This window comes from Nerophis ophidion, linkage group LG04 (genome assembly GCF_033978795.1).
Source record: "Nerophis ophidion isolate RoL-2023_Sa linkage group LG04, RoL_Noph_v1.0, whole genome shotgun sequence".
NCBI lineage: Eukaryota > Metazoa > Chordata > Actinopteri > Syngnathiformes > Syngnathidae > Nerophis > Nerophis ophidion.
Window position 1 is genome coordinate 15,375,990 of NC_084614.1, and position 17,500 is coordinate 15,393,489.

Genomic DNA, 17,500 nt, shown 5'->3' on the forward strand with positions numbered 1-17,500 from the left:
TTGGGGAATCGAGCCTGCGGCATTTTGGTAACTACAGGTTTTAAAGTACTTCTCTGTTATTTATTTTCTTTGTATGTATACTTTGTAAATAATGGGAAAAAAATACTAAGAATTTTACATGTATTATTTGTACTTTGATAATAATATCTACTGATGTTACTTATATGTATTATTTGTACAATAATTGGAATATATACTCAGAATATTAATGTGTATTATTTGTACTATAATATTATATACTGAGAATATTTATACTTAATATTTGTACTATAATGTTATTTACTTAGAAAATGTATATGTATTATTTGTACTGTAATATTGATATCTACAGAGAATATTTATTTGTACTATAATATTAATATGTACTTACAGTTTTAATATATATTTGTACTACGATATTATATACTGAGAATATGTATTTGTAATAAAATGTTATTTACTTAGAATATTAATATGTATTATTTGTACTATAATATTTTTTACTGAGAAAATGTATATGTATTATTTGTACTATAATATGAATATTTACTTAGAATATTAATATGTATTATTTGTACTATAATGCTATTATATACTGAGAATATTTATATGTATTATTTGTACTGTAATATAACATACTTTGAATATGTATGTATATTATTTTTACTAAAATATTAATATCTAATTAAATATTTTTATACATTTGTACTATAATATTAATATGTACTTAAATAATTTTGTGTATTTGCACTATAATATTATTTCCTTAGAATATTAGTATGTACTATTTGTACTATAATATTATTTACTGAGAATATTCCGATGTATTATTTGTACTATAGTATGAATATTTACTCAGAATATGAATGTGTATTATTTTTACTATAATATTATTATATAGTGAGAATATTTATATGTAGTATTTGTACTTTAATAAGAATATTTACTTAGAATATCAATATGTATTATTTGTACTATAATACTATTATATACTGAGAATATTTATATGTATTATTTGTACTATAATATTATTTACTTTGAATATGTATGTATATTATTTTTAATTTAATATTAATATCTACTTAAATATTTATATGTATTTGTACTATATTATTAATATGTACTTAAATATTTGTATGTATTTGTACAATCATATTATTTCCTTAGAATATTAGTATGTATTATTTTTACTATAATGTTATATACTGAGAATATTTATATGTATTTGTACTATAATATTTACGTACAATATTAATATGTATTATCTGTACTATAATATTATTTACTGACAATATTTACATATATTTGTACTATAATATGAATATTTTCTTACAATATTATTATGTATTATTTGTACTATGATATTGTATAATCATGTGATACAATTAGATTTTCCGCCGGAACAAATCCCCAATGAATGGTAGATGGGATCACGGTTTAAAGCTGAAGATGTTGTGCCCCGTTTTTGCGTGCAGGTGTTGTACCATCTGTTTGAGGAGTTTTCCCACGCCGGCGTGGTGACAGTGGCCGACGCCCTCCTTGGGGTGCTGTGCTTCTTTGTGGTGTCCTGCGGGGGCATCATGGTGGGCGCCATCTACGGCGTCCTGGGCGCCTTCACGTCCCGCTTCACGTCGCACTCGCGCGTCATCGAGCCCCTCTTCGTGTTCCTCTACAGCTACATGGCGTACCTGTCGGCCGAGGTCTTCCACCTGTCGGGCATCATGTCGTGAGTGCTGACTCTTTTCTTTCTTCACGCCGTGCGGCGTTTTTAGTAAGTTGTTTTTGAAGGTTGATCGCGTGCGGCGTGGTGATGCGTCCGTACGTGGAGGCCAACATCTCGCACAAGTCCTACACCACCGTCAAGTACTTCATGAAGATGTGGAGCAGCGTGAGCGAAACGCTCATCTTCATCTTCCTCGGCGTTTCCACCGTGGCCGGGCCCCACGCCTGGAACTGGACCTTCGTGGTCGTCACCGTGGTCCTGTGCCTGGTCTCCCGAGTGCTGGGTGAGGGAGACCGACCCGGGTTGTCTGGGCGGATGCCTCCTCAGAGGTGTAACTCCCCGTCCTCGCTTGTGTTCCAGGCGTCATCGGCCTGACCTTCGTCATCAACAAGTTCCGCATCATCAAGCTGACGAAGAAGGAGCAGTTTATTGTCGCCTACGGTGGCCTGCGAGGCGCCATCGCCTTCTCTCTGGGCTTCCTGCTGACCAACAAGATGAAGGACTTGTTCCTCACCGCCATCATCACCGTCATCTTCTTCACCGTCTTTGTTCAGGTGAGAGGACCCGCTCCCCTTTTGGTTTTACAGAAAACCACACCGTTTCTGTAAGATATGCAAAAAATATTTTTTTATACTTAACATTTCTTCAATCATGTGAAACAATTACATTTTCTTACCGTAATGTGATTATATACTGAGAATATTCATATGTATTATTTGTACTTTACAATACATATTTCCTCAGAATGTAATTATATTTTATTTTGTACTATTAAATGAATATTTACTTGGAATATTTATATGTATTTTTCATTCAGTGATATTTTCTTAGATTTTTTATGTGTATTATTTGTACTAAAATGTGTTACTATTATATCATATAATATTTGTACTATAACAATAATATCTATTGAATATATGTACAATTATTATTTTCACTACAGTATAAATATTAGAATATGTATATGTGTTATTTGTACCAAAAAATACATTTTTACTCCGAATATTATTATATTTTATTTTGTACTATTGAATAAATATTTACTTAGAACATTTATCTGTATTATTTGTACTAAGATACTTGTATTTATTAATATTTTCTTGGAATTTGTATGTGTATTATTTGTACTAAAGTATATGTATTACTATAATATATTTTAATATTTGTACTATAACTATATCTACTGAGAATATGTACATGTATTATTTGTATTACAATATAAATATTTACTAGAATATGTACTTATATGTATTATTTGTACTATACAATACATTTTTACTCGGAATATTATTATATTTAATTTTGTACTAATGAGTTAATATTTACTAAGAATATTTTTCTGTATTATTTGTACTAAAATACTTGTATTTATGAATATTTTCTTGGAATTTGTATGTGTATTATTTGTACTAAAATATATGTATCACTATATCTTTTAATATTTGTACTATAACAATATCTACAGAGAATATGTACATGTATTATTTGTACTACAATATAAATATTTATTAGAATACGTATATGTATTATTTGTACTATACAATACATTTTTACTCCGAATATTATTATATTTTATTTTGTACTATTGAATTAATATTTACTAAGAATATTTTTCTGTATTATTTGTACTAAATTACTTGTATTTATTAATATTTTCTTGGAATTTGTATGTGTATTATTTGTACTAAAATATATGTATTACTATGATATATTTTAATATTTGTACTAAAACAATATCTACAGAGAATATGTATATGTATTATTTGTACTATACAATACATTTTTACTCGGAATGATATTATATTTTATTTTGTACTAATGAATTAATATTTACTAAGAATATTTTTCTGTATTATTTGTACTGAAATACTTGTATTTATTAATATTTTCTTGGAATTTGTATGTGTATTATTTGTACTAAAATATTTGTATTACTATGATATCTTTTAATATTTGTACTATAACAATAATATCTACGGAGAATATGTACATGTATTATTTGTACTAAAATATAAATATTTATTAGAATATGTACATATATGTATTATTTGTACTATACAATACATTTTTACTCGGAATATTATTATATTTTATTTTGTACTAATGAATTAATATTTACTAAGAATATTTTTCTGTATTATTTGTACTAAAATACTTGTATTTATTAATATTTTCCTGGAATTTGTATGTGTATTATTTATACTAAAATATATGTAATACTATGATATCTTTTAATATTTGTACTATAACAATAATATCTACAGAGAATATGTACATGTATTATTTGTACTATACAATACATTTTTACTCCAAATATTATTATATTTTATGTTGAACTATTGCATTAATATTTACTTAGAATATTTATCTGTATTATTTGTACTAAAATACTTGTATTTATTAATATTTTATTGGAATTTGTATGTGTATTATTTGTACTAAAATATATGTATTACTATATAGGGACGGCGTGGCGCAGTGGAGGAGTGGCCGTGCGCAACCCGAGGGTCCCTGGTTCAAATCCCACCTAGTACCAACCTCGTCACGTCCGTTGTGTCCTGAGCAAGACACTTCACCCTTGCTCCTGATGGGTGCTGGTTGGCGCCTTGCATGGCAGCTCCCTCCATCAGTGTGTGAATGTGTGTGTGAATGGGTAAATGTGGAAGTAGTGTCAAAGCGCTTTGAGTACCTTGAAGGTAGAAAAGCGCTATACAAGTACAACCCATTTATCATTTATTTATCATTTGTAATATCTTTTAATATTTGTACCATAACAATAATACCTACGGAGAATATATACATGTATTATTTGTACTACAATATAAATATTTATTAGAATATGTATTATTTGTACTGTACAATATATTTTTACTCCGAATATTATATTTTATTTTGTGCTATTGAATTATTATTTACTAAGAATATTTTTCTGTATTATTTGTACTAAAATACTTGTATTTATTAATATTTTCTTGGAATTTGTACGTGTATTATTTGTGTTAAAATATATGTATTACTATAATATCATATAATATTTGTACTATAATAATATCTACTGAGAATATGTACATGTATTATTTGTACTACAATATAAATATTTATTAGAATATGTATATGTTATTTGTACTATACAATACATTTTTACTCCGAATATTATTATATTTTATTTTTTACTATTGAATTAATATTTATTTAGAATATTTATCTGTATTTTTTGTACTAAAATACTTGTATTTATTAATAGTTTCTTGGAATTTGTATGTGTATTATTTTTACTAAAATATATGTATTACTATAATATCTTTGAATATTTGTACTATAACAATAATATCTACAGAGAATATGTACATGTATTATTTGTACCATAATATAAATATTTATCAAAATATGTATATGTATTATTTGTACTATACAATACATTTTTACTCCGAATATTAATACCGGTATTGATTCCTGGGTACCAGGAATTGGCACCGTATCGGTTCAAGTGTGAAAGGCACACATGCCAAGCCTCAGTTGTATTTTGTCTCCACCAGGGGATGACCATCAGGCCTCTGGTGGAGCTTCTGGAAGTAAAGAAGAAGAAGGAAGGCGACGGCTCCATTAACGAGGAGATTCACACACAGGTGATGTCACAAGAACCACCGAACTGGTTAAAATGTAATATACAATACAGAGCAGACGGTACACGCGCTTTCTGTCTTTAGTTCCTGGATCATCTCCTCTCGGGAATTGAGGGCGTCTGCGGCCATTACGGACATCATCACTGGAAAGACAAGTATGATTGGTCATTACCGTAATACCACGGACGTGGAGAAGCTGGATTCTAAGATCTTCTCTTGAACAACGGACTGATTACCTCTTGAATGTTTTGTTTTTAAATGCGGATTTTATTTTTGTGGCCCTCTCAGGCTGAGCCGCTTCAACAAGGCCTACATGAAGAAGTGGCTGATTGCGGGCGATCGCTCCAGCGAGCCGCAGCTGCTCTCCTTCTACAACAAGATGGAGATGAAGGAGGCCATGATGATGGTGGAGAGCGGCATCGCCTTCAGGCCGCCTTTGATTGTGGCGTAAGTGTCAGGGCGGGGCAGTCGTTCTCAAATAAGTGGATTTTGTCCTGAATATGAGGAAGGTTTTGATAGTGGAATGTTTGAAATGGGTTGAAAAATGTCAAAGGAGTAGTCCAAATTAAGGGTGGATATGGGTTACCAAAAAAAAAACGGGAATTCCTGGAAATTTGTTGAATGTTGAAAAATGGTAGTTTGAATCTCCAGGATGAGTTGAATGTGTTGAAGAATGTGGGAATTGTGCAACTTGGAAAAATGTCCCATTCATTTCAATGGGAACTTCCTGGAAATGTGGGAATTTTGATGATTGAAACCATGAATGTCCTGAATGAGCTGAATTGGTTGGTGTTGGAATTCTTCAAATCGGTCAATAAATGTTGAATTAGTAACTTTTTAATTGAAAAATTCCTGGAATTTCGGGAAAACCGGGAATATTTCTACTTCGTTAACCAACTTGGATTTTGTCCTAAATGTGAGGAGTGTTTTGATCGTGGAACGGTTGAAATGGGTTCGAAAAATGTCAGAGTAGTCGAAATTAAGGGTGGAAATAGGTTAACAAAAAAACGGGAATTCCTGGAAATTTGTCGAATGTGGAAAAATGGTAGTTAGAATGTCCAGGATGAGTTAAATGTGTTGAAAGGGGAATGGGTTGAAGAATGTGGGAATTGTGCAACTTGGAAAAATGTCCCATTTTTTCAATGGGAACCTCCTGGAAATTTGGGAATTTTGATGATTAGGAGCATGAATGTCCTGAATGAGCTGAATTGGTTGGTGTTGGAATTACTTAAATCGGTCAAGAAATGTTGAATTAGTAACAGTTTTTAATTGAGGAATTTCGGGGAAAAAATTGAATTTTTCTGGTTCCTTAACCTACTTGGATTTTGTCCTGAGTATGAGGAATGTTTTGATGGTGGAACGCTTGAAATGGGTTGAAAAATGTCAAAGGAGTAGTCGAACTTAAGGGTGGAAATAGGTTACCAAAAAAAACAGGAATTCCTGGAAATTTGTTGAATGTGGAAAAATGGTAGTTTGAATGTCCAGGATGAGTTGAATGTGTTGAAGGGGGAATGCTTTGAATGGGTTGAAGAATGTGGGAATTGTGCAACTTGGAGAAATGTCCCATTTTTTCAATGGGAACTTCCTGGAAATGTGGGAATTTTGATGATTAGGAGCATGAATGAGCTGGATTGGTTGGTGTTGGAATTGTTTAAGTCGGTCAAGAAATGTTGAATTAGTAACCGTTTTTAATTGAGAAATTCCTGGAATTTGGGGAAAACCGGGAATTTTTCTAGTTCGTTAACCAACTTGGATTTTGTCCTGAATATGAGGCGTGTTTTGATGGTGGAACGGTTTAAATGGGTTGAAAAATGTCAAAGGAGTAATCAAACTTAAGGGTGGAAATAGGTTATCAAAAAAAAAATGTGAGTTACTGGAAATTTGTTGAATGTGGAAAAATGGTAGTTTGAATGTCCAGGATGAGTTGAATGTGTTGAAGAATGTGGGAATTGTGCAACTTGGAAAAATGTCCCATTCATTTCAATGGGAACTTCCTGGAAATGTGGGAATTTTGATGATTGAAACCATGAATGTCCTGAATGAGCTGAATTGGTTGGTGTTGGAATTCTTCAATTTGGTCAATAAATGTTGAATTAGTAACTTTTTAATTGAGAAATTCCTGGAATTTCGGGAAAACCGGGAATATTTCTACTTCGTTAACCAACTTGGATTTTGTTCTAAATGTGAGTGTTTTGATGGTGGAACGGTTGAAATGGGTTCGAAAAATGTCAGACTAGTCGAAATTAAGGGTGGAAATAGGTTACCAAAAAAACGGGAATTCCTGGAAATTTGTCGAATGTGGAAAAATGGTAGTTAGAATGTCCAGGATGAGTTGAATGTGTTGAAAGGGGAATGGGTTGAAGAATGTGGGAATTGTGCAACTTGGAAAAATGTCCCATTTTTTCAATGGGAACTTCCTGGAAATTTGGTAATTTTGATGATTGAAGCCATGAATGTCCTGAATGAGCTGAATTGGTTGGTGTTGGAATTACTTAAATCGGTCAAGAAATGTTGAATTAGTAACAGTTTTTAATTGAGGAATTTCGGGAAAAAAATTGTATTTTTCTAGTTCCTTAACCAACTTGGATTTTGTCCTAAATGTGAGGAGTGTTTTGATGGTGGAACGGTTGAAATGGGTTCGAAAAATGTCAGAGTAGTCGAAATTAAGGGTAGAAATAGGTTAACAAAAAAACGGGAATTCCTGGAAATTTGTCGAATGTGGAAAAATGGTAGTTAGAATGTCCAGGATGAGTTAAATGTGTTGAAAGGGGAATGGGTTGAAGAATGTGGGAATTGTGCAACTTGGAAAAATGTCCCATTTTTTCAATGGGAACCTCCTGGAAATTTGGGAATTTTGATGATTGAAGCCATGAATGTCCTGAATGAGCTGAATTGGTTGGTGTTGGAATTACTTAAATCGGTCAAGAAATGTTGAATTAGTAACAGTTTTTAATTGAGGAATTTCGGGAAAAAAATAGAATTTTTCTAGTTCGTTAACCAACTTGGATTTTGTCCTGAGTATGAGGAATGTTTTGATGGTGGAACGCTTGAAATGGGTTGAAAAATGTCAAAGGAGTAGTCGAACTTAAGGGTGGAAATAGGTTACCAAAAAAAACAGGAATTCCTGGAAATTTGTTGAATGTGGAAAAATGGTAGTTTGAATGTCCAGGATGAGTTGAATGTGTTGAAAGGGGAATGGGTTGAAGAATGTGGGAATTGTGCAACTTGGAAAAATGTCCCATTTTTTCAATGGGAACCTCCTGGAAATTTGGGAATTTTGATGATTGAAGCCATGAATGTCCTGAATGAGCTGAATTGGTTGGTGTTGGAATTACTTAAATCGGTCAAGAAATGTTGAATTAGTAACAGTTTTTAATTGAGGAATTTCGGGAAAAAAAATTGAATTTTTCTAGTTCTTTAACCAACTTGGATTTTGTCCTGAGTATGAGGAATGTTTTGATGGTGGAACGCTTGAAATGGGTTGAAAAATGTCAAAGGAGTAGTCGAACTTAAGGGTGGAAATAGGTTACCAAAAAAAACAGGAATTCCTGGAAATTTGTTGAATGTGGAAAAATGGTAGTTTGAATGTCCAGGATGAGTTGAATGTGTTGAAGGAGGAATGCTTTGAATGGGTTGAAGAATGTGGGAATTGTGCAACTTGGAGAAATGTCCCATTTTTTCAATGGGAACTTCCTGGAAATGTGGGAATTTTGATGATTAGGAGCATGAGTGAGCTGGATTGGTTGGTGTTGGAATTGTTTAAGTCGGTCAAGAAATGTTGAATTAGTAACAGTTTTTAATTGAGAAATTCCTGGAATTTGGGGAAAACCGGGAATTTTTCTAGTTCGTTAACCAACTTGGATTTTGTCCTGAATATGAGGCGTGTTTTGATGGTGGAACGGTTTAAATAGGTTGAAAAATGTCAAAGGAGTAATCAGACTTAAGGGTGGAAATAGGTTATCAAAAAAAAAACGTGAGTTCCTGGAAATTTGTTGAATGTGGAAAAATGGTAGTTAGAATGTCCAGGATGAGTTGAATGTGTTGAAGAATGTGGGAATTGTGCAACTTGGAAAAATGCCCCATTCATTTCAATGGGAACTTCCTGGAAATGTGGGAATTTTGATGATTGAAACCATGAATGTCCTGGATAAGCTGAATTGGTTGGTGTTGGAATTCTTCAAATCAGTCAATAAATGTTGAATTAGTAACTTTTTAATTGAGAAATTCCTGGAATTTCGGGAAAACCGGGAATATTTCTACTTCGTTAACCAACTTGGATTTTGTCCTAAATGTGAGTGTTTTGATGGTGGAACGGTTGAAATGGGTTCGAAAAATGTCAGACTAGTCGAAATTAAGGGTGGAAATAGGTTACCAAAAAAACGGGAATTCCTGGAAATTTGTCGAATGTGGAAAAATGGTAGTTAGAATGTCCAGGATGAGTTGAATGTGTTGAAAGGGGAATGGGTTGAAGAATGTGGGAATTGTGCAACTTGGAAAAATGTCCTATTTTTTCAATGGGAACTTCCTGGAAATTTGGTAATTTTGATGATTGAAGCCATGAATGTCCTGAATGAGCTGAATTGGTTGGTGTTGGAATTACTTAAATCGGTCAAGAAATGTTGAATTAGTAACAGTTTTTAATTGAGGAATTTCGGGAAAAAAATATAATTTTTGTAGTTCGTTAACCAACTTGGATTTTGTCCTAAATGTGAGGAGTGTTTTGATGGTGGAACGGTTGAAATGGGTTCGAAAAATGTCAGACTAGTCGAAATTAAGGGTGGAAATAGGTTACCAAAAAAACGGGAATTCCTGGAAATTTGTCGAATGTGGAAAAATGGTAGTTAGAATGTCCAGGATGAGTTGAATGTGTTGAAAGGGGAATGGGTTGAAGAATGTGGGAATTGTGCAACTTGGAAAAATGTCCTATTTTTTCAATGGGAACTTCCTGGAAATTTGGTAATTTTGATGATTGAAGCCATGAATGTCCTGAATGAGCTGAATTGGTTGGTGTTGGAATTACTTAAATCGGTCAAGAAATGTTGAATTAGTAACAGTTTTTAATTGAGGAATTTCGGGAAAAAAATTGAATTTTTCTAGTTCGTTAACCAACTTGGATTTTGTCCTGAGTATGAGGAATGTTTTGATGGTGGAACGCTTGAAATGGGTTGAAAAATGTCAAAGGAGTAGTCGAACTTAAGGGTGGAAATAGGTTACCAAAAAAAACAGGAATTCCTGGAAATTTATTGAATGTGGAAAAATGGTAGTTTGAATGTCCAGGATGAGTTGAATGTGTTGAAGGAGGAATGCTTTGGATGGGTTGAAGAATGTGGGAATTGTGCAACTTGGAGAAATGTCCCATTTTTTCAATGGGAACTTCCTGGAAATGTGGGAATTTTGATGATTAGGAGCAGGAATGAGCTGGATTGGTTGGTGTTGGAATTGTTTAAGTCGGTCAAGAAATGTTGAATTAGTAACAGTTTTTAATTGAGAAATTCCTGGAATTTGGGGAAAACCGGGAATTTTTCTAGTTCATTAACCAACTTGGATTTTGTCCTGAATATGAGGCGTGTTTTGATGGTGGAACGGTTTAAATAGGTTGAAAAATGTCAGAGTAATCAAACTTAAGAGTGGAAATAGGTTATCAAAAAAAAAACGTGAGTTCCTGGAAATTTGTTGAATGTGGAAAAATGGTAGTTTGAACGTCCAGGATGAGTTGAAAGTGGAATAGTTTGGATGAATGTGGTTATTGTGCAACCAGGAAAAATGTCCCTTTAATTTTTAACGGGGAAAGTGCAAAAAAAAAGAAAGAATTATGGAAAATCCGGGAATTCGTTAATACGGGTGTCAGGGACGTACGTGGAAGCGATTTTTTTTTTTACAACAAAGTTATAAAGCTTACTGATATATCAGATTGTAGGTGGGTTTATTTTTTACCCTTTGACGTTCATATGTTGTCAATATTCAGTGTTTTATTGTTCATAGTTTTTATTTTTTTTAATTTAGTATTTATTTGAAGGGACAATGCACAGAAACATTGAGTTTAAAGTATAATCTGTACCAGATTATACTGTAGCTAAATAGCTAAATTCCATCTGCAGTCCCATCCATCCATCCATCCATCTTCTTCCGCTTATCCGAGGTCGGGTCGCGGGGGCAGCAGCCTAAGCAGGGAAGCCCAGACTTCCCTCTCCCCAGCCACTTCGTCTAGCTCTTCCCGGGGGATCCCGAGGCGTTCCCAGGCCAGCCGGGAGACATAGTCTTCCCAACGTGTCCTGGGTCTTCCCCGTGGCCTCCTACCGGTTGGACGTGCCCTAAACACCTCCCTCGGGAGGCGTTCGGGTGGCATCCTGACCAGATGCCCGAACCACCTCATCTGGCTCCTCTCGATGTGGAGGAGCAGCGGCTTTACTTTGAGCTCCTCCCGGATGGCAGAGCTTCTCACCCTATCTCTAAGGGAGAGCCCCGCCACACGGCGGAGGAAACTCATTTCGGCCGCTTGTACCCGTGATCTTATCCTTTCGGTCATGACCCAAAGCTCATGACCATAGGTGAGGATGGGAACGTAGATCGACCGGTAAATTGAAAGCTTTGCCTTCCGGCTCAGCTCCTTCTTCACCACAACGGATCGATACAACGTCCGCATTACTGAAGACGCCGCACCGATCCGCCTGTCAATCTCACGATCCACTCTTCCCCCACTCGTGAACAAGACTCCTAGGTACTTGAACTCCTCCACTTGGGGCAGGGTCTCCTCCCCAACCCGGAGATGGCACTCCACCCTTTTCCGGGAGAGAACCATGGACTCGGATTTGGAGGTGCTGATTCTCATTCCGGTCGCTTCACACTCGGCTGTGAATCTGCAGTCCCTGGCTACCTAAATGAAAGGGATACAAAAATCATGCAATAAAATCATACCGTAGCATATAATCAAATTAAGAAAAGTCATAAAATGACTATCCATCCATCCATTTTCTACCGCTTATTCCCTTTCGGGGTTGCGGGGGGTGCTGGCGCCTATCTCAGCTACAATCGGGCGGAAGGCGGGGTACACCCTGGACAAGTTGCCACCTCATCGCAGGGCCAACACAGATAGACAGACAACATTCACACTCACATTCACACACTAGGGCCAATTTAGTGTTGCCAATCAACCTAAAACATAAAATGACTTCTTAATACACAATACAACCACACCTCATTTACATCATCACACAAAGTCAATACATGCTCTTGTTCACATCTGTCATTTGTAAAAACAAGCATGATTTTATCAGACACACCTCACAATTTACAACAAAAATGCTCTAATGGATAAATAAAACACATTAAGTTGATGTGTCAAACATAGTGCCCACCTTATTGACCGTGTGAGCAGCTTTGATTGCTCCAAAGCCACTTTTTAACTTCAATTGTGAATGAAGAGTAATCTTTTAGACTTTTCAGGTTTGTTGTGAGGTAGTTCTATTCCTTTAGTTAGTTAATATTGTAACTGCCCAATTCTTTATTTTCATGTACATTTTAGGTGTCTCATTCAGTCAAAAAAATGTAAAATTCCATTCCGTTTTTTTAAGGGCGGTATGTCATAACGTTTTTAGCACTCACCCAGACATTATTGTGCGAGACACATTTTCTTCTCTAAATTTGGGCAAATATATAAAAAATAATCATAATAAAAATAATTGCCCAGGCCTGGGCTATAGTGTGTGTGCTTATTTTTTGTTGTTGTGGATGAGTGCCCTCTGCTGGACAGGCTGTGTTATGTCAAGCTAAAAAAAGCAGACCTCTCTGAAGAGCGCTTTAATGTGTCCACCTCAGGAGCGAGGAACCCAAGGGGCCGTCCAGACGCAGGACAAACATCTCCAGAGGTCGGGAGAAGGAAATGCGAAAGATGCTGCAATCCAACATGCAGAAGAACAGACAGAGGGTAGGAAAAAAATGTGCCAAAATCGGCGCGTTAAGAAAAAAACACTTTGCGTGTGTCCCTTCTAAAGGAAATTTAGTCCTTAGACAAAATAACTTGATATTAGTCTATTTTGTCATTGAATATATTAAAGTTAGAGTACCAATGACTGTCACACACACATTAGGTGTGGTGAAATTTGTCCTCTGTGTTTGACCCATCCCCTCGATCACCCCCTGGGAGGTGAGGGGAGCAGTGGGCAGCAGCAGTGCCACGCCCGGGAATCATTTTTGGTGAATTAACCCCCAATTCCAACCTTTGATGCTGAGTGCCAAGCAGGGAGGTAATGGGTCCCATTTTTATAGTCTTTGGTATGACTCGGACGGGGTTTGAACTCACAACCTACCGATGTGAATTGTGAATTATATTTATATAGCGCTTTTCTCTAGTGACTCAAAGCGCTTCTACATAGTGAAACCCAATATCTAAGTTACATTTAAACCAGTGTGGGTGGCACTGGGAGCAGGTGGGTAAAGTGTCTTGCCCAAGGACCCAACGGCAGGGAATCGAACCTGCAACCCTCAAGTTGCTGGCACGGCCGCTCTACCAACCGAGCTATGCCGCCCCACCGATCTCAGGACCATTACGCCACTGAGTAGGTAGAATATACCCTATTTTCCGGACTATACAGGCAGTACCCACTAAATTTTTGAATTTTTTTCCCCCATATATGAAGAAATATTAGTCGCAGATACTGTGTATACCTCGTAAAATGAGTTCACTACATAGAAAGATTTTGTTCATGTTCACTTATACACTTTAATTGTTTACAAACTTTACTGAGGAATTTGTGAAACCGGAACAATGCTAAAAGAATGCCTTAGAACAGGGGTCGGCAACCCGCGGCTCCAGAGCCGCATGTGGCTCTTGGATCACTCTGATGTGGCTCAGCTGCATACTTGCCGATCCCCCCCCCCCCCATTTTTCCGGACTTCAGTGCCTCTCCCAGAAATCTCCTCAGGATAACATTCTCAGATTTTCACCCGGACAACAATATTGAGGGCGTGGCGTGATTGCAATGCCTTGAACGTCCTCTCGACCATGTCGTCGCGTCCGCTTTAATACTATGCTATCTGAGTGCCGGCCCGCCACATCTAGTGTGTAGCTGCTGACTCAACGCATAAGCGACTGCAAGGCATACTTGTTCAACAGCAATACAGGTTACACTGAAGGTTGTTATACAAACATCTTTAACACTCTTACTAATATGCGCCACACTGTGAACCCACACCAAACAAAAATGACAAACACATTTCGGGAGAACATCCGCACTGTAACACAACATAAACACAACAGAACAAATACCCAGAATCCCATCCATCCCTAACTCTTCCGGGTTACATTATACACCCCCACTACCACCCCCCCCCTCCGTGCGTCGGTTGAGGTGGGCGGGGTTTGGTGGTAGCGGGGGTGTATAATGTAGCCCGGAAGAGTTTGGGATACATGAGATTCTGGGTATTTGTTCTGTTGTGTTTATGTTGTGTTACAGTGCGGATGTTATTCCGAAATGTGTTTTTTCTTCTTGTGTGGTGTGGTTTCACAGTGTGGCGCATATTAGTAAGAGTGCTAAAGTTGTTTATATCACAACCCTCAGTGTGACCTGTATGGCTGTTGAGCAAGTATGCCTTGCAGTCGCTTATGTATGTCTGCAGAAGCCTCAAACATGTGAATGGGCTGGTAAGCTGTTTGTTATGGTTGTAGAGGGCGCTAAACACATTGTCATCATAGCACGCCCTTATTAATGTTGTTTGGGTGAAAACCAGCAGACACTCGAGAGAATGGTTGCTCTGAAACCCGGTAGTCTCCCGGAAAAATTGAGATGGTTGGCAAATGTGATGTTGTCAAGCGGCATTCAAATAAAACTCGCGGGCCGCACAAATATTACATTTTCATATTAAGGTGCGGGCCGCGTGTCTGAGACCCCTGGTTAATACATAACACAAAGCAAAAAAAAACTTTGTACGCTGTGTTATTTCATTTTAAATTTCAAAAGAGTCCCATAGTTTTCTTTATTTTATGTTGAGTCACAAGAGAAAAGCGCTATATAAAATATAATTCACAATTCACAATGAAACGGGTCAAAATGGCCTTTTGAGTGGTAAAGGTGGCCGACCCCTGCCTTAGAGGGTAATAATACTAGCAAAGACACTCATAAACGTGTTAGCATATCAGCTAATGCTAACAACGCTCGCTTGATTGCATTACGATTGCACGGGAAAAATACACATGGAAACACTCCTTTTGACGTCGCACATTGGAAGGTTTTAGTGAGTAAGATTGGTTGTAGTTATATTGGAAAACTTGCAAACGTGGCTTGGAGCGATGACTGACGAATCCATGGGGGTAGAAACGCCGTGGACGATTAAGAAGACATAACGGGCACTTTTGCTTCCGGTTCGAAGCTTTAAACAGCAGGAATTCACATTCACCCAGTAGCACCTGCAGTGAGCGAACTCGTTCAAAAGATGGCGCCATAGCACACCCAATGACACACCATTTAAGTGACTTTGCGTGCGTTTTCCTGAAAACTATTCACTTTATGCGAATATATCCATTTTATAAGCCGCAGGATTCGAAGCGTAGGAAAAAAGTAGCGTCTTATAGTCCGAAATGTACGGTGTATGTTTTCCATTACAACCTATTAAACGAGGACATTGCTATTTAGTGGTGGTTCATGCAAATTAAGCCATACAAGGGTGCATTTATATGTGAGGTATATAAAAAGGTGCGCTTGTTTTATGTCTCTGTGAGAAGGAGAGACAAGAAAGAGTGAGAAGAGCCTGTAGTGTAATGCCCGCAGCTAAAAGCAACTGCGTGACAACGTATACTCGAATATCACGATATAGTCTTTTTTTATATCGCACAGAGACAAACCTGCGATATATCGAGTATAGTCTATATATATCCCAGTCCTAGCACTAAGCCTTCTGGGTAATGTAGTATATAAACATTCACTTCCTAGTTTAAAAGTATTTACATTTATTCATAAGGCAGTTAAGAACATGTTTTAATTTACAACGCTGACCTAGCATAGACAGCACTCACATGTTCGACGTGTTGAAGTGTGATGATAATCTCTCGTCATCTCTCAATTACCAACAAAAATTAGTAATTCTCTTACCGTGCGGAGGTAAATGTGTTGGAACATGAATGAAAGTTTAAAATGGGCAAACACTTTTCAAAGTAAAACATACACGAAGAATGTCTGCAAACTTGTGGACGGCATAGCAAACGGCGGACAAATAAGGAAGAATTTGGTGTTTCTGTGGCGATTGCGGAGTCGTTCTCTTAAGGATGCAGTCGGGCTCGAACACAGCGTGAAGGTAAGAGTAAATGATTTATTTAAGGATAAAACAGACTATGAAAAAGGAAAACTTGTTCAAGGCACAAAAGACAAAACAAAAGAGCTAGCATGGGAGCTAGAGGAATAACAAGGCCTAGCGCGGAAGCCAGCAAGTCCAGAACTGGGGAACAAAAAGTCGTCACTCGTTGTGTGAAACACAAACTACGAAGCCAGACCGAATGAACCAAGGAGGCCAGCTTAAATCAAGACAGTAATTACAAAACAGGTGTGTGTCCGGAACAAGTGGCAGGTGAAACTAATACGTAACTATGGTGACAAAACAAACAAGGAAGTGCAACCAGGAACTAAAGAAGTCAAACACTAACACAGGGGTCGGGAACCTTTTAGGCTGAGAGAGCCATGAAAGCAAAATATTATAAAATGTATTTCCGAGAGAGCCATATAATAATTTTTAACACTGAATACAAATAAATGTGTACATTTTTAAGTAAGACCAACATTTTAAGAATACAATAAGTATCTTCTTCTTTTTAATAACATTGTTATTCTGAAACTAATGAATAAAATAGTTCTTACCATTCATGCGACTTCTTGAACAGGAACGGTAGAAAACGGATGGATGGATTTAAATGCATGAGAATGTTTTATATTTTCAACGTTATTTTTAACACTGTGATTACCAGCGGATTTATTCATTACTTATCGCTGTGTTTTTCAACCACTGTGCCGCGGCTAGTGTGACGTGAGATCCAGTCTGGTGTGTCGTGGGAGAGATTATGTAATTTCACCTAATTGGGTTGATAATATTTTTTGCAAACCTGTAACTATAATTCAAAAATGTGCTGTTATTGAGTGTCTGTGCTGTCTAGAGCTCGGCAGAGTAAGCGTGTAATACTCTTCCATATCAG

At 36.4% G+C, this 17,500-nt stretch overlaps 1 protein-coding gene across 1 annotated transcript in view; it reads left to right on the plus strand.

The window, feature by feature from the left end:
- Positions 1–17,500, plus strand: part of LOC133550983 (Na(+)/H(+) exchanger beta-like) — a 38,854-nt gene that overhangs the window by 16,805 nt on the left and 4,549 nt on the right. The window contains exons 3-9 of the mRNA XM_061897200.1: positions 1,455–1,705; positions 1,768–1,985; positions 2,063–2,256; positions 5,239–5,328; positions 5,410–5,480; positions 5,614–5,772; positions 13,141–13,249. Coding sequence (XP_061753184.1) covers positions 1,455–1,705; positions 1,768–1,985; positions 2,063–2,256; positions 5,239–5,328; positions 5,410–5,480; positions 5,614–5,772; positions 13,141–13,249 — 1,092 coding nt within the window. The remainder of the gene's footprint in view (positions 1–1,454; positions 1,706–1,767; positions 1,986–2,062; positions 2,257–5,238; positions 5,329–5,409; positions 5,481–5,613; positions 5,773–13,140; positions 13,250–17,500) is intronic.